The sequence below is a fragment of the Acartia tonsa genome, chromosome 3 (assembly GCF_053477335.1).
Source record: "Acartia tonsa isolate MP-2025a chromosome 3, ASM5347733v1, whole genome shotgun sequence".
Lineage (NCBI taxonomy): Eukaryota > Metazoa > Arthropoda > Copepoda > Calanoida > Acartiidae > Acartia > Acartia tonsa.
In genome coordinates, this window is record NC_137262.1 from 50495453 (window position 1) to 50519678 (window position 24226).

General features: G+C 34.8%; 1 protein-coding gene across 6 annotated transcripts in view; it reads left to right on the forward strand.

Moving 5' to 3' along the window:
- Positions 1-2024: 2024 nt before the first annotated feature.
- LOC145314514 (thymidine phosphorylase-like) overlaps positions 2025-24226 on the forward strand; it is a 47452-nt gene continuing 25250 nt past the window's right edge. For all 6 annotated transcript variants that reach the window (XM_080154444.1, XM_080154446.1, XM_080154447.1 and 3 more), the window contains exons 1-10: positions 2025-2119; positions 3698-3786; positions 3984-4051; positions 4399-4478; positions 4872-4933; positions 5217-5309; positions 5687-5763; positions 6129-6207; positions 6923-6997; positions 7863-7979. In XM_080154444.1, the coding sequence (XP_080010570.1) occupies positions 2071-2119; positions 3698-3786; positions 3984-4051; positions 4399-4478; positions 4872-4933; positions 5217-5309; positions 5687-5763; positions 6129-6207; positions 6923-6997; positions 7863-7979 (789 nt within the window). In that variant the 5' untranslated portion in view covers positions 2025-2070. The remainder of the gene's footprint in view (positions 2120-3697; positions 3787-3983; positions 4052-4398; positions 4479-4871; positions 4934-5216; positions 5310-5686; positions 5764-6128; positions 6208-6922; positions 6998-7862; positions 7980-24226) is intronic.

Genomic DNA, 24226 nt, shown 5'->3' on the forward strand with positions numbered 1-24226 from the left:
TTATAGAGTTGCTGCACTACGAAAAGTAAAAAACAAAGAAATACAATCATTTTAGATTTTATTAAGTATAATATGAGTACAATATATAAAATATATATAAACGAATATTTGATATCACATTTAATAATTAATTCTGTCCAAAATTTCTTCTCTTCATCTTTCTTCTTTTCGTCCTGTGGCCCGGCCTTTGGCCTCGCTGGCGTTTTAATTTCTGGTTGCTCCCGGATTTTTTACCTCCCTTGCGCATTTCTTTCAGCCTCTGGTTAATGCGCTTATTAATATCTTTTCTTTTGCTGCGAAAATTTTTATTTCTTCGCAGCATTTTCCAGCGACGTCTTGACAGCGGCCCAAACTTGCTTTCAATCTTGCGCTTCAGCATTTTCATGATGCGCTTTCTCATCCTACGCTTCCTGCGTTTGCGCTTCCTCCAGGTCAGGAACTTGTGCCATTCCTTTTCCAGGCGGCGCTTCCGGCGGGACCTGGTGTGCACCAGTGAGGAATAGATCTTGGATGGCCCTTGGATGTCTGAACTTGCCGGGGCTAGGCCGACCGGCGAGCTAAGCCTGTCCGAGAATCTGAACAAGTCCTGCTGCAAGCTAGGCTGAGGGCGAGGTGTGGTTGTTTGAACTTCGCCTTCGGCGAGTTCTTGTAGCCCAGCCACGCCATATTTCGGACGAGGCGGAGGGGTTGGCGGGGTGGCGGAAAAATTGTCAGGCGCATCAAGCGTTTTGTGAAATTGTAAAATTTTATCCCTTAAATGATCGGGCACTCCCTCGAGATTTGGAAATAAACTTTTTTCACCATTATTATTGTCCGTTGGTTGACAATAGATAAAGTTCATCACTAAAACTGGAACAAAGTAATACACTGTGAGAGTTAGTTTTTTCATCCTTTCAGGACCATTGCAACCAGTGAACTGAATTATGGCTGGCGCCAGGCAGACTAATTTCACAGACGACGGTCAACCTATGGTAGCAGCGGCTTATCATATTTTTAACGCTCTGCGCGCAAAATATGCAACCCCCGCTTCCCTTTGTTAAGCCCTAACTTCCCCTAAATTAACCCCAACCATTTCCCCTCCACTCCACCCCTTCCCCCTAACTTGCTCATGTTTGTAAAAACCCTTATCCAAACATAAGTGCGCCTATGACCGGGACATTTTTAAGATGACCGATAAGATTTAAACGGATAAGGTTGTTCAACAGAAATGGGGGAGGGGTGGGGAAATTTAATGGTTGGGGTAAGAAGAAAACTGAGCGCAAAGGGAAAGAAGAACGGAAGAGGGTTGGTAGAAATATGTTAATGAGGCAAAATATGGTTTTCAAAGATTTTATGATTGCATGGGGAAAAGAAAATGGGGGAAAACGAATAATTAGGAAAAAATTATATTTTTAACAAAAAAAAACAAACTTGATAAAAAATACCACCTTAGCTTTTATTCTATAATATTTCAAGTAGCGAGGCAACCGATTAAGTTCTCCATTTTAGGGAAGCTTTACGTGGTATCCGGGATGGGTTTTGACCACTTTTCTTCCCTTCCCTTCGAATTCAAAGGCCCTAGATGAAATAGGCACGGCTTCTAGTAATAGTAAAATGCATCAACAAAATTCATTATTTTCGATAATGAAATTATGTAAAATAATTAAGCATAAAAAGATGTCTGAATCAAAAGTACTAGATGTCTCAAAATAACAACTTTTTTGCTATAAAATTTTGATGTACACTTAATTATGAATGTCATTTAAATTTTTCACACTTTTTTAATGATTTACAATAAAAAAGATGACATGTGTTTCTTTTTCATTCTTTTAAAACTTTTAATGACTTGAATTGATAGATAAAAATGTAAATAATGATTAAGAAACAAACATTTAGTAAAAAATATTCTGGGAAAAAAAATTCTTAAAGATAAAACTTTCGCTATTTACCTAGCTATTTAATTTTAGTAGCTGCTATACTAAAAGATACTTATAAAAGAGTATAATATTTTAATTAATAAGCATAAGTATATATTACATAATTAATTTTTAATTTTTTTTACCAAATTTGTTATTTTTGTTTGTGTAGAAAATGAGTAAAATGAATGGACATTCAGCTCCCTCAATTCAAGAAATTATTGGTAAGTTTTTAGAAGCGAGGCTTTTCTATAATTAGGGTTTATACGTCATTTCGTTATAAATAGCTGTCTCTAATTCAATTATTAATAAATGTTATTTAACTAATTCATGATAAAGTATGATAAACAAAATTACCCCTTGTGCCAAATTAAATTATTAGTGATATTTTTGACATTTATAAAACTTCTAAGAGTAGGTCAAAAGTTTTCAAATATGTTTCGTCTTCTATTATAGACAGCTTTCCGCGAATAGTAAAACGATAAACTATGAGATTAATTCCGGTTTTATGTCCCATTTAAAAAATATATGATAAACAAAAATGATATGCGTTGTTTTAAAAATAATGATTGATTGTTTTCATATTCAAGAAAATTATTTGCAACGCGTCTCCTGACACAATTTTTTTTTTTTATAACATGTGATAAATGTTATAAATTCCTGGGAGTCAAGGATAGGTCAATGCAAGATAAATTATTATTCTCCCAAACTTTGAATCCATTATTAATCAGCTCTGTCTACTCTACTACATATCCCATGAAAATCAGCACATCAATTTTTCTGCCTAATTAATAATACAAAAATCTTTCAAGAAAACCTAGATTTGATAATCGCTTTGAAAAGAATAAAATTTAGCTGGAATACCAATTAATTTTCCTACTTCCCTTTATCCCTTGATAAAATACTTTGTAAACTATTATCAAGCATTTTATTATTTCATCAAAATATATTGTGTATGTACATAAATTGCGTAGCAAATTTAAGATTAGACTTTTTGTCTAAATTAAAATGATAAGCATTTCCTATTTTATTATTATTCTAATTTACAGACTTTTGGTCTTCAAGATTTTATTGATAAGCGTTTCTTAATTAAAGAACAGACATTTTGACTTCAAAAAGCGATAAGGAATTATTTAGAAAGGCTGTCGACATTTTGTCTAAAGTAAAAAAATAGATTAAAATCTTATCAACTTACATATATTGAATTCAAATTTTTTATAGGTTGTTTTCCATCAAATCTAAATTTACATAGGAAATTATGCCCATAAATATCTTAGCAATAACAGTATTATATTTATAGTAAAACTAGTGAGGGACTCTTCATTCAAAGGTGGGACAGAAAAATAGCCTAAAACCATTTCAAAGCTTACGTCTATTAAAAAAAGCCTAAAACCATCCAGGAACATATGTTAAGCTTCCATAAAAAGGACAATACAATTAGTTTAGTAGTTATTGAAATATTATGCTTAACCTCGACAAAAACAATATACTTTATATAATAGGATAAGGGATTTTAGATTTCTGACATTTAATATCAATTGTTCTTAGGCTGTTTAGATAAAAAAAATGTATTAACCATATTCTACTAATGGAAAATTGAAAATACTCTATTTATAAGCAAATTATGACAAAGCCCAAATTGTGTTAAAATTGTGACGTATTAAAATAAGGAAGATGAGAGGAGAAGTGGGAAAGAAAACCTCAAAAAATGGTTAATCCCTCATTTTTATTACGTCACATGGATAATTTTTGACACAATTTGAGCTTTGTCCATATTATACATGAATATTCTTAAATAACAGAGAAGAAAAGAGACGGGGAATGCCTTGACAAGGATGAGATAGACACATGGGTGGAGAAGGTTGTAGACGGTGAAGTTGCAAATGTACAGGTATTGTCTCAAAAAATTGGATTTGACTAGCAGAAAAAAATACAGGAAATATACATTTTTTCAAGTCTTATATCAGTCCACCATTTTTCATTTATTTATAACAAATTGTAGGTCAGGGTTTACAAAGTTTAAGTATATTCTTTCAGAATTATGATTTAAAAAAATTTTTGTTTGTTTTATTTTTGTCTTTTTTTTAGCTTGGAGCCTGGTTGATGGCGGTATACCTGAAGGGATTATCTCCAGAAGAAACCAGCTACCTTACCAGGTAATGAAACGCACTTTATAACATGCCTGTATTGAAACCGAAGATATACTGTGGTAGTAAGGTTTCACAGTTTCAGTTCTAGATGTTAGGGGCGCAGCCTCTAGTATTAAAAAAGTATGTTACAAATGGTAATCATGAAATATAAATTTATAATTTTTCAAAATATAGGTAATTTTTTTTTTATTTCTGGATCTTATTAGATAATAGCATGCCTTAGATGCTATCTCTAAAGAAACAATACAATACTTTTTAAAAATATGCTAATTTTTCTTTTTTAGAAAGCTGATATATACATGTGTGATTACAATTTTATCCGCGCAGCTACTCTATATACTAATAATGTTTAGAGCTATGGTTGATCATGGAGAGACCCTGACCTGGCCAGCGCATTGGCCAGCAAATCTTATTGTTGATAAACACAGTACAGGTACAAATAATAAATCATATTTAGTTTTCACTCTAGCTTATCCGTTATGCCAAGGCTCGGCAGCCGCGCGTCATTCGCCTGTAAGCCTCAGGGAAATCAACCTTTTACAATTTTCAAAATCAGCTGGAAGTCTTAAACCGAGACAAATATTGCAATCGCTCTTTCTAAAAAAATCAAAGCATCCCAACCGTTAAAATTTGAGGCTTAGTCGTGGCTGACGCGCGGCTGCCGAGCCCTGCTTTATGCCTTATTATATATGCAAGTTAAACTAATTATTACGTGTTGATTTAGATCTTTAAAATGAATCAAATATGACTTTATTTTAGGGTAAACTTTGTGTAAGTCATAATTTCTTTGCACTAAAATCTAAAATAATATAGTATTTTTCTATAGGTGGAGTTGGAGATAAAGTTTCCCTTCCCCTTGCTCCAGCCCTCGCTGCTTGTGGCCTAAAGGTATCAATTTTATAATATTTAAGATTTTATAAACAATTGTCAATGGTTTAAAATCACAAAACCTTGCGATGTTTTTTCTCTTTAGTGTAAGTATTTTGAAGAAAAAAATAAATTATTATTGATACTAAATATATGTGTTTTATTGAACATTTTAATGGAAAGAGCAAACAAACATTATTTAAAAAGAGTATTTTTTTAAGTTGAAGTAAAAATAGTTCTTTTTAAGTTGCCATATAACTGCATCCGATTTTTTGATGTGATATTGATCTGTCTGTCTGTACAGGTTCCTATGATATCTGGCAGAGGACTGGGGATGACCGGTGGAACTCTGGACAAACTGGAATCTATACCTGGATTCAGAGTCCAAATGTCAAAGGTAATAACTTTTTTTTAACCTAAGGAATATCATAGTAGTTGGATGCCTATGGTGTCTATTAAGATATAGAAAACAGTTATTATGTAAGTTTTGCATTGATCCTAGGAAGGTGTTAAGCTATTCTGTAAGGTAGGGTATGCAAAACGTATTCAAAGAAATAGCCATTAGAAAAACACCCTCTCACCTTACTAGCTTTGTAACATTGTAAAGGAGAACCATATCGGATCAGTGGCTAGCGAGATCCTTTGGTACAGACATATAGACACACACAGACAATTAGACAGACATACATCTTGTTACTTAATATAGGGATTAATAAACTAAGTCATTACAACTTTATGAAAAATTGCAGAAATTTTATGTTTATTTGAATCTAGGATGAAATAACAGAAATCCTGGATAAAGTTGGATGCTGTATTGTTGGACAGACTGCTAAAATCTGCCCGGCTGATAAGTAAGTTTTAAGTGGCGTAGCTGCTCTATAAAAAGAGTGTAATTTTGATTATATTTGATATACAAAAAGGTCAATAATAATATTGTTTCAATATTTCAAGATTTGTCATTTTTGAAACATTCTTTTTGTTTGTTTTTTATATGCATTTTTAACAAAAGCAAATAAAATTATGTAAAACTTATGCATACATTTTCTTTTGCATCTGTATATTAGGTACATTTTATACAAAATTGTGTTCTTTTTTACGCTAGAAATTATTTTTTTTTATGAGCAAAACATTACTTTAGTTCAGGTTATGTTAGGTTAGGTTATATTGGGTACAGGGTATCCCCGCAGGCATCTTGTTAAAAAGTAAAAATGTTTAGGATAATGTATCAAGCTCGTGATGTAACAGGAACAGTCGGGTGCCAAGGTCTCATCACCTCCTCAATTATCAGTAAAAAGGTAAACTAAATACAATAGAAGTCCAAAAGTAGGGTTAAAGGGGTGTTAACCTCCCAGAAAATCTTTAATAGTTATTTCTCGCATCGATTATAAACAGCTTTCAGTGGGTATAGAATGTAAAATCATAAGATTAAAACCAGTTTTTTTTAGCCCCGAGGTGCCGAAGGCACGGCCTAAAAAACTGGTTTTAATCTCATGATTGTACATTTTTATATTCGTAGAAAGCTGGATATAGTACGATCCTAGACATAGTTTTTTCGTATGGATGAGAATCGATTCATATTCACCGAATTCGAATGAATACAAGAAAAACAATTAAAAATTCTCATTTTACCCCCCTAAAAATAAAAGGCTTGGACGTCTGTGCACGCACAATGTATTCTACACAGATATTGTTATCTTGCTCTGTCTGTCTGGTGGAATTTCTTTACTAAATCCAACTAAAAAGAAAATATTTAGTTTCACAAGAAGACTTAATTATATGTCTCAATTTTCTATTCCTACTGAAAAATAGTTAAGAATTAGTAGAAAGCTTCCCTGATTTAGCTTTGTAAGACGAAAGGTTGAGAGATAGACAAAGACCATTTACTTTATTTGTTAGGGTTGCTAAATAATAGCATTCATGTTCTTAAAAAAAATTATCAATAACTATTATATCTTTTAAGTAATGACTAATATATTTATATCTTTTTAGTAATAACTAATATATTTTTAGGTGGCAGAAGGAATTAGCTGCCTGGTATTGGATGTAAAATGGGGCCTGGGATCTTATAATGGAACCTGTGAAAACGTACGTACATACATGAGTTTAGCAATGAGTTGCTTTGCTGTAAAAGGGATATTCCAGAAAATTTTAGAAATAAGAGGTTATAAAAAACTGATGATTCTAGCAATTTTTATATATAATAAAAGTACTATCATACTATGCAATTTTCATCAGATGTTTTATGTCCTTTATTGCATATAATAAATTTGATAAGGGTTCGATAGCCACGTTGTTTTAGAGGTGGTTTATCTGCAGATGTTATTGATTTGATGTTAACTTTTTTGAGTCAGGCTTATTTCTGATAATTTTATGATGATATAGATTGTCACTCTTCGCTGAGCATTATGTAACAAATTCTTCTCTTTTGAATAATTCAAATATTTCCTTTTTTTCAATAAAAAAACTTAAATAAGATTATTGCATAAAATGTACTTATTTGGGTAATTTTAAAGCATTTCTTTGTACTTAGATTTACCAATTCGCTTCCATTAATCTTATAGTATAAAGTAAATAGTTTTTTTTCTCTGTAGCTTTCTTTGTCCCTTTGAATACAAAGTCCCTATGTGCTAGGGGCGCAGCCGTTAGTTTGAATATATCTTGACTGGGGTTTGTTCATATGGATGCTGTCATCCTTGTTAACATTACTGATTTCCTTAAAAGTGCCTGTTAAGCACAAAAAACCGAGGTTAGGTTATATTGGGTACTGGGTATTACCGTAGGGTTAGAGCACAGCATATATTATCTCCGCAGGCAGAAGTAAGGCATAGGATAAAAAACTACTTTCCCCTAACACCCTTTATTTTTAATTTATTTTATCAGTGCTCATTCTCAATAGGCACTTTGTGGATTATATCAAAGAAATATTGACTTATCATCTGTTGCTGTTAAGGCTGAGGTTCTGGCCAAGTCCTTGTCCGAGGTGGCGAATAGTCTGGGCGTGAAGACCAAGGCCGTCATCAGCCACATGAACCATCCCTTGGGTCTGGCCGTTGGTAACAGTCTAGAGGTAGGTTTGTTTCAATTTAATTGAATGATTACATCATTTATACTTTTATAAAATATGTATTTTTTTTCAGTCTAAAATCTAAATGAAGGTTACATCGATCGACTAAATGTCTGTAAATTTTGTCTATCTAAATGTCTACATTAGTGTTAAAATTTCATTTACTTATGGAAAATAGACGTTAAGGTGTATAAAACATTGTAAAATTTCCATTTATTCATATTATGAGATTTAGACCTTTATGGAATATGCAGACATATGCATAACCGCGAGTAGCTAGACTGCTTAGGTAATCTATTTACGGTCAACCTAAGTATACTACCAGCCCCGCCCCTTTTTCTTCTTAACATCAAGTACCAACTATGACAGTTATTTCCATAAGTAGACTAACAACATATAGAATAAAATGAGAAGTAAACTGTAATACGGTAAAACAAAGTAAGATAATTTTATGACATATTTAGTAAACATAAAGTTCAACCAACAATCAGCAATCATACTTATTTTTAAGAAGATGAAAACTGCATAATTACTGTTTTATAATCTATCTTTGGGTTACATTTAGACGTACGAACATGCCCTTGTTAAAGAGAAGCTACGCTAACCCAAGACATAAAAGTGCGAAATTACCGTCTGGTTGCTAGCCAAAGCCAAGACATGATTCTAGAGACGGTTAGGTGTCTGAACTGTTGTAAAGATTGTGCGAGATAGACTATTTATGAATGGGCGCGACAGTTGGATGTCATTTCATTCAACAGTCATCCTGTTACTTAATCTTTATTCATTAGATTGATTTAACCCAAGTTAAAAATTATGGAACATCGTGTAAAAAAACAATACAAGTAAAAACAAGGATGTCAACATCTATAAAAGCTCTAAAATCAGATTGAAGGACAAACAATAACTCTTGTAGAATGTCAAAACTTAAAAAGCAGAATATAAAGGTATTAACAAAAATGAGTTGCTACGATTTTTAAATCTTACCTAATTGTTAAAGGAATCAAACTGCAAATTGATGTGACAATTCTAACATGTCTAAATTAACAAAAAGAGCTAAACGTTATGGACGAACCTAATTATGCTCTAATTTATGCTTTTGGTTAAGTATATATCTGTTCATAACTTTCTATAGCTAGCTTTTCTTAACTTTCTTTATGTATTTCATTATAAAGATTTCCAAAATAAATTTCATAAACCATGGATATTTTAAGGTCAAGGAAGTTGTAAAATATTACGAGACTAATCCCGTACCTCAATCCCCCCCCCCCCCATTTAAAAAGATTAGCCTCCATAAATCATGTAAAGATCTCCGCCCATTTGACCGCTGACGCGACTAAGAGACGTGTTTATGACCGGAACTGGCGTTGGATATATATTGTTTGAACGATAGACAGTTTTATAGACTTTCAACTTAAATTTCGATGTCTAAATCTCATTTTAAAACATAATGTTATTTTATGTGAAGCATACAGAAATTCAGAATTTACCTCTCTCCCCCCTTTCCATACCATTCCCCGATAAATTATGTAAAAAATCTCCGCCCATTTGACCGTTATCGCGACTTTGTGACGTGTTTATGACCGGAACTGGCGATAGACTTACACCCCATCCCCTTTTATTTCTACACCCCCACAAATTATGTAAAAAATCTCCGCCCATTTGACCGCTGACGCGACTTAGTGACGTGTTTATGACCGGAACTGGCGAATGGCTGACTGCTTGACAGTTTTATATACAATGTCAATATTAAGTCTGATGTCTATATCTCATATTCATATAACTGCCTAGTGCTATTTAATTTAATAGGGACTGCGGCTCTAGCATACAGGAGCTTTTTATTTGAAGGAGAAAAGAAAGTAGTAAAATAGCCAAAAACTAAACTTAGATATAAAAATTTAATAGATTAAAACCATCCAGGGACCTATAAGAAGCTTGTATAAAATAAAGAACTCAATGGGTTCAGTAGTTATCGAAATCCTTGATAATAATCCTTTCCTACATGTATGTCTAATTAGAGTCTCTTTCAAAGCTTTTTTTTCAGAATAAACTTTTGTCAGCCAGTAAGTATGTTTGGAATAGATTTTAACCTCTATACATGTACGAGTACTCCAAGTTTTGCTTGCCATTCATAATGAATTAGTAAACTTATTTTAAATAACTTCCCTGTTGAAATTTGAAGCTGATGTTATATCAACATAACTCGTAGTCATAATGTCATTTTATGTTGAGCATACTATTATGGTGGTAATTCTTAAACTTGCCAATGATAAAAATTAGTAATAACAAGTAAAAATTCTAAGTCAACTTAAAGCTACCAAGTTCAACAGGGATGTATATAAATGTCCGTCTTGAAAAATATGAGATAGAGACATAGATATGTCCAGAGAACAGTTCCGGTCATTCGTTGTGCTCTTGTCTACCTTAATTGTTAACGTTTGTACAATAATCTATAATACAAAGTAGAACGATGTCTGTCTGTCTGTTTATTTGTCTGTTTGTAACGAAGGATCTCGCTAACCGCTGAACCCATCGGGTTATCCTTAACAGGGTAGCTTCTCATAGGTCCCAGGAAGGTTTATAACTATTTTCTTGGGGGGTGGGTCACCCCCCTCCCCAAAAAATTAAAAATAACCTCCCCCCCAAAAAAAAAATTTGTTTTAAACTAAAATTAGAATAGTGGGGTCGACTAACACGCCCCTCCCAACTTTTTTTAAAATTTTTCTTTTAAACTCAAAATACGAAAAATTTGGTTGTTTAAACCTCTTGGGGCAAAGCCCCTAGATGCTAGGGGCGAAGCCGCTAGTACATTTATAAGACAGTCCTGAAAAGGAAAATTCAATCGCCCTAACCTTTATAGATAATTTGCTTGAGACAAAAAGACATGTGATTATTTTAACTAGAGAAATTAAAATTCATTTTAGTTTTTCTGGAGGATCAAATATATGTTACTAATTTTTTGGATACATTTTATAAACACCCTATATAATCTTCTAAATTATGTTTTAATTACGTAAAATGGGCGGAGATCCACAGAGAGAGGGAAAGTTATGAGAGACAGTCTTAGTAAGAAAAGGGTGTGTATATTACTAGTGGGGGGAGAAGGGACGGTCGGGGGGCGTGGTCGGTCATTCAATTAAGGTTAGCTTCCTGACCCCCCCCCCCCTAAAAGTCAATAAATCTGTCTACTATTTGTTTAAATTAACCCTTTGCAGAAGAATATATTTTTCTGTTGAAAATATTATATAAAATTTTCAAAATCCCTTTATTTTAAATCATATGATTGAGGCGGGTGCGTTGGGTGGTGTTAAGTGACCCTTGACACATTGTTTCCCTCCCCACTATCATACACTCTTTTTTAAAAAGAGGATTTAGGTTCTTTCCATTTACTCAATCCCTTCCTTATCCCAAAATCCTATGCACGCCCCAATTTCAACTTATCAAATGACTTTTGACTTAGTTAAATGAGGTGTATAATCAAATTAATTGAATTTCTAAATTATCAAAATTAAAGAAGAATCTGTTTTTGTTTTATGTTCACGTAAAAATTTAAATTTGTATAACACTTTTCAATAAAAGTTACTTTACGTTTTCCCAAATGTCAACTAATGTAGAAGCATCTATACTTAAGCAAAGCAATGAATGTTTTATATTAAAGTAATTACAGTAATTATAGAAAGGATGCTCATATAATTAATAGAATAATTTATTTATCTAAAAAGCTATCTAAGAATTTTAATACTAGATACTAAATGTACAATTTTAAAATAAGACCGAAGCTATCGATTACGTACGTACGGACAGACCACTCTAAGTGTTTACAAAATATTTCGGGAATAGTCCCTTTCGTAACATCGCCCCATAAGGGGCGATTCGTCGTATTTTTAACTTGGCTTTTCATAGGTTATTTTAGGTTAGGTTAGGTTATATTGGGTTAGGTGATTGCCCTACGGGCATAGACGTCCAAGGGGGGGGGGGAGGTAAAGGGGTGATTTTGGATTTTCAATTTTTAACCCCCCCCCCAAAAAAAAAGCTTGAACGCCCCTGCCTACGGGGTTAGGTAATTGGGCCCGCAGGGTTAGAGCCCCCCGAATGTGCTAGAAATAGGAGAAAAGCTACTGTGAAGGTGCGATGTTACGAAAGGGACTATTACCATTATTTCTCACCAATAAGGCGCCACGGAGATTTACTTTCACAGAAACAAATAAATAACTAAATTATTTGGAATTCCCAAAATAATCAAATTAAGATTTACCAAACGAATTCATTTTATCAGTAGCGTTGTTAAAAGCGAAGTAACGGATAGCTTTTTGTGTTAATTTAGGCATGTTAGAATTGTCCTATTGATTTCAAACTTTGCATGGTGATTCCTGTAGTAGTTAGGTACAATTTAGAAAGCGTAGCAACTCTATAATCATTACTAGAATGTCCGTACGTCCATTTTAAACATGTTGATTTTTTTTTACTTTTTTAACAACTAATTTTTATGTGATCTAATAATCCGATTGATCTGATTTTTGGTATACTGATTCCTGGGACAACAAAGTACAACATTATAAGCGAAGCAACTCTATAATCAAGTTCTAAAAACGTAAGTATGTCCATAAACATTATTCTGTAACAAGCAGTTTTTTAACAATTTTACTTACAATTTTGCTTCGACTCTTATACATTTATATTCTGATTATTCAGTTCTGACACTATATAAGTGTTAATGTCCGTTTGTCCTACCGTTTCAGTGCTTCGCTTTTATGGATGTTGTCATCCTTGTTACTCTATAAATTGAAATATTCGTTTATTTGTGTTTCATAACTAGCAGGAGCGCTCCTAGCATCTAGGATCTATGCGATCAAAGGAATAAGGGAAACAGCCTAAAACCTAAAATAAATAGAAGGATTTTATAGCCTAAAACCACCTATGGATCTCTTAGAAGATTTTTATAAATTGGAGAATCGGTTCAGTAATTTTCGAAATTTTTAGCTACAGACAAAAAAAACGTTATTACTTTATAATAGGACTAGTGGCTGCGCCCCTAGCATCTAGGGGCTCTATAATTAAAGGGAAATGGATGGTCAAAAAATAGAAAAAAGAAGCTTCACTGTAAAGGAGAACCATATCTGTTCGTTAGTTAGCGAGATCCTTCGCTACAGACAGAAAAAAGCTTATTACTTTATATAATTGGATATGTAATTGAAGGTGATTTTTTTCGTTATATGAATTTAAAACAACCACCTTTCTAAGACAAATCTTGCTTGAATTTGTAAAAATATAAAAATAAACAGTTTAAACATTAAAATTTTGGTCAAATATAATTATCCGTTATAATTTTACTTTTCTTTGTTGTACTTCGCAAGACAAAAAATATCAATTTAAAATTTAGCAGCCTGGTACATTGGCAAAATTGGATAATTGGTGGTGATACAAGGAATAATAATTTTTAAACAAGGATGACAACATCCATAAGCAACAAAACTATGTTTAATTAAAGGAGTAACAAAATTAACTAATTATTTATTAAGATTGACAACATCTATACGTAGGGATTTTTAAAATTTAAAACAAAATAATTGACAACACCAGTAAAAACAAAATAAAATTAAGGATTATTGGGTATACTCCTTTTCACGACATCCCTCCATATGGAGCGATGATTTTAATTGATCGCCTCTTATGACATGGGGCGATGTAATGGCTCCTTGAAAGGGGCGATTTAATAGCCTCATATAACAAGAGGCGATGTTATGACTCCTTGAAAGGAGCGATTTAATAGCCCCTTGCCCTAAGAGGCGATTAAATGATCCTTTATCGCTCCTTTATCGCCCCTTCTAAAGAGGAGATGATATGTCCTCTTATCCCAAGGGGCTATTTAATTAAATATCGCCTCTTCATGGCCCCTTCACTATTATATATATCTTAGTCCCTTGATGGCCCCTACATCGCTCCTACATCGCCCCTTCATCGCTCCTCCATCGCTCCTTCTCCAAATTTATATTACATTGTACTTTGATGGCCCCTACATCGCCCCTCCATCGCCCCTCCATCGCTCCTACATCGCCCCTTCATCGCTCCTTCTTCAAATTTATATTACATTGTACTTTGATGGCCCCTACATCGCCCCTCCATCGCTCCTACATCGCCCCTCCATCGCTCCTACATCGCCCCTTCATCGCTCCTTCTTCAAATTTATATTACATTGTACTTTGATGGCCCCTACATCGCTCCTTCATCGCTCCTACATCGCTCCTACATCGCTCCTTCATCGCTCCTTCTCCAAATTTATATTAAATTGTACTGTGATGGCCCCTACATCGCTCCTACATCGCCCCTACATCGCTCCTACATCGCCCCTTCATCGCTCCTTCTACAAATTTATATTACATTGCAACTTGATGGCCCCTACATCGCTGCTACATCGCTCCTTCATCGCTCCTTCTCCAAATTTATATTACATTGCAACTTGATGGCCCCTACATTGCTCCTACATCGCTCCTACATTGCTCCTCCATCGCTCCTTCATCGCTCCTTCTCCAAATTTATATTACATTGCAACTTGATGGCTCCTACATCGCTGCTACATCGCTCCTTCATCACTCCTAAATCGCCCATTCATCGCTCCTTCTCCAAATTTATATTAAATTGTACTGTGATGGCCCCTACATTGCTCCTACATCGCTCCTTCATCGCTCCTCCATCGCCCCTTCATCGCTCCTTCTCCAAATTTATATTACATTGCAACTTGATGGCCCCTACATCGCTGCTACATCGCTCCTTCATCGCTCCTACATCGCTCCTTCTCCAAATTTATATTAAATTGTACTGTGATGGCCCCTACATCGCTCCTACATCGCTCCTTCATCGCTCCTACATCGCCCCTTCATCGCTCCTTCTCCAAATTTATATTACATTGCAACTTGATGGCCCCTACATCGCTCCTCCATCGCCCCTTAATAGCCCCTTACCTTAATTTATATAACAAAGCTCCTATATGGCCTCTCTATCGCCCCTTAATAGCCACTTAATTTAATTATATAACATTGCCCCTACATAGCCTCTCCATCGCCCCCTAATAGCCCCTTACCTTTATTTATATAACAAAGCTCCTACATAGCCTCTCCATCGCCCCTTAATAGTCCCTTACCTTAATTTATATAACATAGCCCCTACATAGCCTCTCCATCGCCCCTTACCTTAATTTATATAACATAGCCCCTACATAGCCTCTCCATCGCCCCTTAATAGCTCCTTACCTTAATTTATATAACATAGCCCCTACATAGCCTCTCCATCGCCCCTTAATAGCCCCTTACCTTAATTTATATAACATAGCCTCTACATAGCCTCTCCATCGCCCCTTAATAGCCCCTTACCTTAATTTATATAACATAGCCCTACATAGCCTCTCCATCGCCCCTTAATAGCCCCTTACCTTAATTTATATAGCATAGCCCCTACATAGCCTCTCCATCGCCCCTTAATAGCCTCTTACCTTAATTTATATAATCCTTACCTTAATATATATAACATAGCCCCTACATAGCCTCTCCATCGCCCCTAAATAGCCCCTTACCCTAATTTATATAACATAGCCCCTACATAGCCTCTCCATCGCCCCTTAATAGCCTCTTACCTTAATTTATATAACATAGGCCCTACAAAGCATCTCCATCGCCCCTTAATAGCCCCTTACCTTAATTATATAACATAGCCCCTACATAGCCTCTCCATCGCCCCTTAATAGCCTCTTACCTTAATTTATATAACATAGCCCCTTCATAGCCTCTTCATCGCCCCTTACCTTAATTTATATAACATAGGCCCTTTATGGCTCCTGTACAGCCTCTGTAATTGTATTGCCCCTTCATTATAGAAGGTAGGGCATTAAGGTAAGGAAGGAATGTGACCCTCTACAGTTTTAAATTTAAGTTTTAAAAGGATGACAACATTTATAAAAGCAAAGCTCTGAAACGGTAGAAAAAAGTTTAATGAACATTAATAATGTAGAGTGTCAGAACTGAATAATCAGAACATAAATTTAAAATTCGAAACAAAATTGTAAGTAAATTTATTGAGAAATTGCTTACATGCAGGAAAATGCTTCAGGACGTACTCACATTTTTTGGACTTGATTATAGATATGATTCGCTTATAACATTCTATTTTGTTGTCCTAGGAATCAGTATCCCAGAAATCAGATTAATCGGATAATTTTGATACATAAAAATTTGTTGTAAGTAAATAATTAGTATGCTTAAAATGGACGTACGGATATTCTGATAATGATTATAGACTTTCTAAATCGTACCTTTCTACTACAGGAATCACATGCCTAAATTAACGAAAATAGCTAACCGTTACGGACGTACGGACTGATCCTTAATATAGAAAAGCTTTGCTTTTAAAAAGTTAAAAAGATTTTTTGAGGGGATGGGGTAATATTTTTCTTGGGGTGAATTTTCTGGGAGGGTGGAGATACCCTCCCTCGAAATAATTATAAACCCTCTATGAACTAAAAAAAGCTTCACTGTAAAGGAGAACCATATAGGTTCAGCGGTTAGCTTTTCTACAGACAAAAAAAGATTACTACTTTATATAATAGGTTATGAAAAAGGAAAAAAAAGCAAGATAACAAGGATAACAACATTCACAAAAGCAAAGCTCTAAAATCAGGAGGTCAAACATAAATTTTGTTAAAATTAGCGTAAATCTATAATACAAAGTAGAATGATGTCTGTCCATCCGTCTGTCTGTCTGTCCGTCTGTCTGTCCGTCTGTCAGTCCCTTAAGATCTCGGTAACCACTGAACCGATTATATTCTACTATTCAGGGAATATACCTACTGGTCCTGTGGTGGTTTTAGGCTATTTTCTTGGGGGGTGGGATACCCCCAACCCCCCCAAAAACAAAAAAATCCCCCCCCATTTTTTTTTTTTGCTGAAGATTTTCTTGGTCCTATTACGAATTTCGCCAAAAAAAATTTTATCACCTCTTGGGGCAAAGCCCCTAGAGGCTAGGGGCGAATCTGCTAGTATAGAATATAGTAAAAGGGCATAATTTTATTTTTAGTATTTGATTATAATACTAAACCTTGTTGTCCTAAGAAACATTACTCCAAAACCCAGATGAATGGGACAATGATATTATACAAAAAAATGGACGTACATACTTTCTAGTAATGAATATAGTATTGTACCCAACTGTTATAGAAATCATTCTGCAAAGTTTGAAATCGATAGGATATTTATAACATGTCTAAATTAAAGAAAATGTCGTCTAACCGTTTGGACGTACGGACAGACCAATCCTTACTATAGAAAAGTTTCGCATTTAAAAAGGAAAATTATAATGAAAATATAATGAATTAATAAAATAAATATAAATAATATAATAACATAATGAAATAAAGAATAAAAAATAAACTAAGAGAATGAAATTTTTTAGTTAAATAGAATATTGAATAAGGATCATATAATGGACAAACAGACAAAGTAAGTTATAGAGCAGACTTTAAGAGAATATGCTATTACTCAAAGATTATCATGAAACCTAAGTCTTTTGAAGCATAATTGAGAGACAGACAAAATAATTTATAGACTGGATATACATATGTCATGGGAATATTCACTAAAAATCTCAACAGTCTATCTTTAACAATAGCAGAGAAAACCACATGCTTAACTTAATGAGAAGAGCAATGACGAAAGGACTAACCCTAATTGTAGAAAAGTTTCTCTTTTAACAAAAAAAGTATTTTTTTTGGTCTGAAGCTTCAAAATTTCATAAACTGACTAAATTCTCCATTTAAGGGAAGCTTCACATAGGTCATGGGATGGTTTTTTGCTTTTTCATTTTCAGATTTAAGCCCCTAATTGGTTTAGGCTATTTTTCTGCCTCCTTACATTAAAAAGAGCGCAGCTGCAAGTGAATAAGAAAAGAGAAATATAAAAGAAGAATACATATAATCCTATTATATAAAGTAGTAAAACATAAACAAACGTTGGAGTGGACAAACCTAGGAATGGGACAATCGTCGGAGTGGACATTGCTTATGTAAAACGCAGGAGTGTCTTTTATTTTATTTATTAGATAAAAATCTTTCAAAACAAAAAAAAAATCTTGAATATCTTTTCTCACAGACTGAAATTTTAAAATCAGTCTGACAGTTTTCCAAAGTAGGTAAGTTCTATCGAAAGGCAAAGGTTTGAAACAGATAGAACATTTCATTAAACTAAAACATATTTTTTTCTCACATTGTTTACAACTGTCAAATATGTTTTTTTATATGCCTAACCCCTGCAGGGGGCTTATTTGTATATTTATATCTTAACCTAACCTAACCTGTATAGAAATAACTAAACAAATGTTGTTGAAACCTAATTTTTAAGATATTATAGACACTTCTGCGTTTTACTTATATAATGTCCACTCCGACATTTGTCCGAAATATCCTGTGTTTGTCCACGTTAGTAAGGCTTTCTGTTCTGAAACTTAAGATCTCAATAACTACTAAACAGATTGGGCTTTCTATTTCAGGTAAGCTTAATATTTGTCTTGTAATGGCTTTAGGCTATTTTATTTTAAGTCGAGGGATGGTTTTAGGCTATTCTATTTTAAGTCCTGGGAAGGTTTTAGGCTTTTATTCATTCCCCTTTGAATACAGAGCCAATAGATGCTGGGGGCGTAGCCGCTAGTCAATATACAAAGTTTTTTTTGTCTGTAGCAAAGGATCTTGTTTGCTGCTAAACCGATATGATGTATGTCTGTCTGTCTATACTGTAGGATCTTGCTAACCGCTGAGTCCTGAAATGATTTTAAGATAGTTTATTTTTTTTCCTTATAATAAAATAACAGGATATTTGTCCATAAAAAGCGAAGCAATATCTTGATTTTTGTTGTTGGAACTGTTATTCAGTTGATTATACCAAGGATCTAAAGGAATAAGACAATGGCCGATAAATTTTTATCCATCCCTAATAACGATACACAAAATTGCAACACTACAACCAAAATATGACAAAAGTCCCCAAAGTTTTGAGCCAACGAATAAGAAAACTTCATTATAAAACTTTGGAGACTATTGTAAAAATTGCCTAATGTTTCCTTTCTCCCTGAGATTATACAGACTATCCTTAAACTAATATTTACATTAAAGTAACAGGATGTTTATCAGTATCAACTGAACCGATATGCTTCTCCTTTACATTGAAGCTTATTTTACTCGCAGGAAAAGTTTTCATTTTGGGGAGGGGACCAACACTTTCAGCCCCCGGAAGGTATCACTTCCCTTAAATTCTTAACCTTCCCCCTCCCCCCCCTCTCCACCACATCTATTCATTAAAGTACTCCTAGGGTCATCTATGGGATTAGCCGTTAGTGACTTAAAAATAATTCAAGTGCAATGATATATTTACCAAATTAATACGATAATTTTGTATACATTTTTTATGAAAAAAAATTATTTTGCCAAAGGCAGCCAAAAAATAAGCAGCAAATATTTCAAAAATGCTCTGATAATCAGAGATCTACAGGGATAAGACGATTGTCGATAAAATGATATATATACATATATACAGTGTGTTTTTTTATGAGAACTTTTTTGAAAGCAATTTTACCTTACTTATAGTTATCAGAATTTAATGATTAATGGCTTATTCTCTTCTTTTTTTATAACCTTTAATAGAAAAGCAAAAAATATTTCAGTTTTTATACAAAAAGTACAGAAAATTAAAAAATTTAAAACTTAGGTGTCAACATCTAAAAATGGTTTTAGTGCATTTTTCTTATAATCTACCTTTGCAAGAATGGCTGCAAAACGCTTCAAAGTTGAGATATAGAGCTAAAAATTTATATAGATACTATTTGTGACATGTACTAGAACATTTTGAAATTTGAAGGCCATATCTCAACCAGGGAGGGAATACTGGCCCCCCAATGTACTCCCTCCATTCTTGGAAAGGGTAGAAGATTTGAGCATAAGAAAAATGCGCTAAAACCATTTCTCGTATTCATTTGAATCCGGTGGATAGGAACCGGTTCTCATCCATACGAAAAAACTATGTCTAGCATCGTATTATATCCAGCTTTCTACGAATATAGATATGTACAATCATAAGATTAAACCCAGTTTTTTTAGCCGGTGCCTTCGGCACCTCGGGGCTAAAAAAACTAGTTTTAATCTCATAATTGTACTTTCTATATCCGCGGAAAGCCGTTTATAATACGATGCGAGAAATAACTATTTTAGATGTTGACACCCATGTTTTGAAATTTTGAATTTACTGTACTTTTTAAATAAAAACTGAAATATTTTTTTGCTTTTCGTAATGGTTATAAAAAACGAAGAGAATAAGCCATTAATCATTAAATTTTGATAACTATAGGTAGGGTAAAATTGCTTTCAAAAATGTTCTCATAAAAAAAACACTGTATATATATGTATGTTTATATATTAATTATTCCCATTGATGATTCACAAAATTACCCCTTCTTTAGTTTAGAATTAGTGGTTGAAACATTTAGACACTCAACTTAATGAACTAAACAATCACAAAACAATGAAAAGTCCCCAAGGTTGTTAATCTAACGAATAAGAAAACGGTATTATAAAACTTTGGAGACTAGACAGCACTCTTGGATAAGCCAACTTATAACACTTTGGGAACTATTCCAATCCTCCCTGGCGAAATGACAATGAGATTTTTTGGTAAATTTGTGGCAAACTTTATTCTTAATAAATTAGCACTTGCCAAAATTATACTGGAGAGATATTTCATTGAAGAATATATCTTTTTTTTTGCCCAAACTTTTCGTCAGCCAATAATAACAGATAAGTTAAACATTGTAAAAATAATATAGTAACTTAACTCGAGTTGTCAACGGCAGAAATTAGGTCCTGAGATGGTTTTAGGCCTGGAAAGGTTTATAACAATTTCATCTGTATTTCTTAAAATAAATTAACAGAATCTTTGTCTGTATGTATGAATGTCTGTCTGTACCGAAGGATCTTGCTAACCGCTGAACCAATATGGTTCTCCTTTACAGTGAAGATTCCTATAGGTCCTGAGATCGTTCTCCTTAATAGGGTAGCTTCTCATAGGTCCTGGGGAGGTTAATAACTATTTTATTTTAATCCTTATAATAAAGTAACAGGATCTTTGTCTGTATGTATGTCTGTCTGTACCTTGCTAACCACTAAACCGACATGGTTCTCCTTTACAGTGAAGCTTCCTATGGGTAATGAGATGGCTTTAGGCCATTTTATTTTTAATCCTTATAAAAAGTAACAGGATCATTGTCTGTATGTATCAAAGAAGTTCGCTAACTGCAGAACCGATATGGTTCTCCTTTATAGGGTAGCTTCCAATAGATCCTGGGAAGGTGTATAACTGTTTTAAAGGAGGATATAAGGGGCTATTAAGGGGCGATGGAGAGGCTATGTAGAGGCTATGTTATATAAATTAAGGTAAGGGGCTTTTAAGTGGCGATGGAGGGCTATTAAGGGGCGATGGAGAGGCTATGTTATATAAATTAAGGTAAGGAGCTATTAAGGGGCGATGGAGAGGCTATGTAGCGGCTATGTTATATAAATTGGCTATTAAGGGGCGATGGAGAGGCTATATAGGGGCTATTTTATATAAATTAAGGTAAAGGACTATTAAGGGGCGATGGAGAGGCTATGTAGGGGCTATTTTATATAAATTCGGGTAAGGGGCTATTAAGGGGCGATGGGGAGGCTATGTAGGAGCTATGTTATATAATTAAGGTAAGGGGATATTAAGGGGCGATGGAGAGGCTATGTAGGGGCTATGTTACATAATTAAGGTAAGAGGCTATTATGGGGCGATGGAGAGGCTATGTAGGGGCTATGTTACATAATTAAGGTAAGATGCTATTATGGGGCGATGGAGAGGCTATGTAGGAGCTTTGTTATATAGATTAAGGTAAGGGGCTATTAAGGGGCGATGGAGAGGCTTTGTAGGGGCTATGTTATATAGATTAGGGTAAGGGGCTATTAAGGGGCGATGGAGAGGCTATATAGGGGCTATGTTATATAAATTAAGGTAAGAGGCTATTAAGGGGCGATTGAGAGGCTATGTAGGGGCTATGTTATATAAATTAAGGTAAGGGGCTATTAAGGGGCGATGGAGAGGCTATATAGGAGCTTTGTTATATAAATTTAGGTAAGGGGCTATTAAGGGGCGATGGAGAGGCTATGTAGGGGCAATGTTATATAATTAAATTAAGTGGCTATTAAGGGGCGATAGAGAGGCCATATAGGAGCTTTGTTGTATAAATTAAGGTAAGGGGCTATTAAGGGGCGATGGAGGAGCGATGTAGGGGCCATCAAGTTGCAATCTAATATAAATTTGGAGAAGGAGCGATGAAGGGGCGATGTAGGAGCGATGAAGGAGCGATGGAGGAGCGATGTAGGAGCGATGTAGGAGCGATGTAGGGGCCATCAAGTTGCAATGTAATATAAATTTGGAGAAGGAGCGATGAAGGGGCGATGTAGGAGCGATGAAGGAGCGATGTAGCAGCGATGTAGGGGCTATCACAGTACAATTTAATATAAATTTGGAGAAGGAGCGATGAAGGGGCGATGTAGGAGCCATGAAGGAGCGATGTAGGGGCCATCAAGTTGCAATTTAATATAAATTTGGAGAAGGAGCGATGAAGGAGCGATGTAGGAGCAATGGAGGGGCGATGTAGGAGCGATGGAGGGGCGATGTAGGGGCCATCAAAGTACAATGTAATATAAATTTGGAGAAGGAGCGATGAAGGGGCGATGTAGGAGCGATGAAGGAGCGATGTAGGAGCGATGTAGGGGCCATCACAGTACAATTTAATATAAATTTGGAGAAGGAGCGATGAAGGAGCGATGTAGGAGCGATGGAGGGGCGATGTAGGAGCGATGGAGGGGCGATGTAGGAGCGATGGAGGGGCGATGTAGGGGCCATGAAAGTACAATGTAATATAAATTTGGAGAAGGAGCGATGAAGGAGCGATGGAGGGGCGATGTAGGAGCGATGGAGGGGCGATGTAGGGGCCATCAAAGTACAATGTAATATAAATTTGGAGAAGGAGCGATGAAGGGGCGATGTAGGAGCGATGAAGGAGCGATGTAGGAGCGATGTAGGGGCCATCACAGTACAATTTAATATAAATTTGGAGAAGGAGCAATGTAGGAGCGATGTAGGAGCGATGAAGGGGCGATGTAGGAGCGATGTAGGGGCCATCAAAGTACAATGTAATATAAATTTGGAGAAGGGGCGATGGAGGAGCGATGTAGGGGCCATCAAGTGGGTTGTTATATAAATTAAGGTAAGGGACTACGGAGGGGCGATGTAGAGGCTATAAAGGAGCCATCATGGGGCTATAGCATAGCCTCTTATCATAAGAGGCGATATGAACGCCCCTTTAAAGGAGCTATTAAGAGGCCATGAAGGAGCTATAGCATAGCCTCTTATCATAAGGGGCGATATGAACGCTCCTTAAAAGGGGCTTTCACATCGCTCCAAATGATGAGAGGCTATGCTATAGCTCCTTCAAGGAGCTATAGAAAATCATCGCTCCATATGGAGGGATGTCGTGAAAAGGAGTATACCCGGATTATTTTTAACTTCTTGCGATTTTTTTGGTTAGGATTTTGTTTGTAACTCCTCCAATTACCGCAGCACTGTTTGGCTGTCTCTGCAGGGATTCAGGGGAGGGTATTTTTTAAAAATTATTCTTCATTCCTATTCTTATAGTATGTATTGTTACCTATCTAGTAAACAATGAATAGATGAAAGAGATGTAAATTTACTAAAAAAAACCATTGTCCCCTCCCTCCCTGTCTGTCTCAGACACTTTTCCACATAATTCCTAGAATTTTTGCATTTTTTTGTTTTTATTTGTTTACAAAAATTATTTAATTCATTATATCTTTCTTTTTTCCCTTTCTCTCTCACTCTCTCTCTCTCTCTCTCTCTCTCTCTCTCTCTTTCTTTTTTTCTTTCTCTTTAGATATAACGTATTTGGTCTGTTGGTCCGTCGGTAATACTCTTGCAGACATCGGATGTCTATCGGATAAATGGTATTTACATGGCTGCTAATAGAAACATAACACTTAAGTTTCTTCATAAGACTTTTCTCATATTATTATTAGCATTGCTGTTATGAATGTTATCTTCTCCTTGTTAAAAGCAAAGATTTGTTATAATTTTGGTCGGTCCGTCCGTCCTTAAATTAATTTAGTCATATTAGAATTTTCCTAT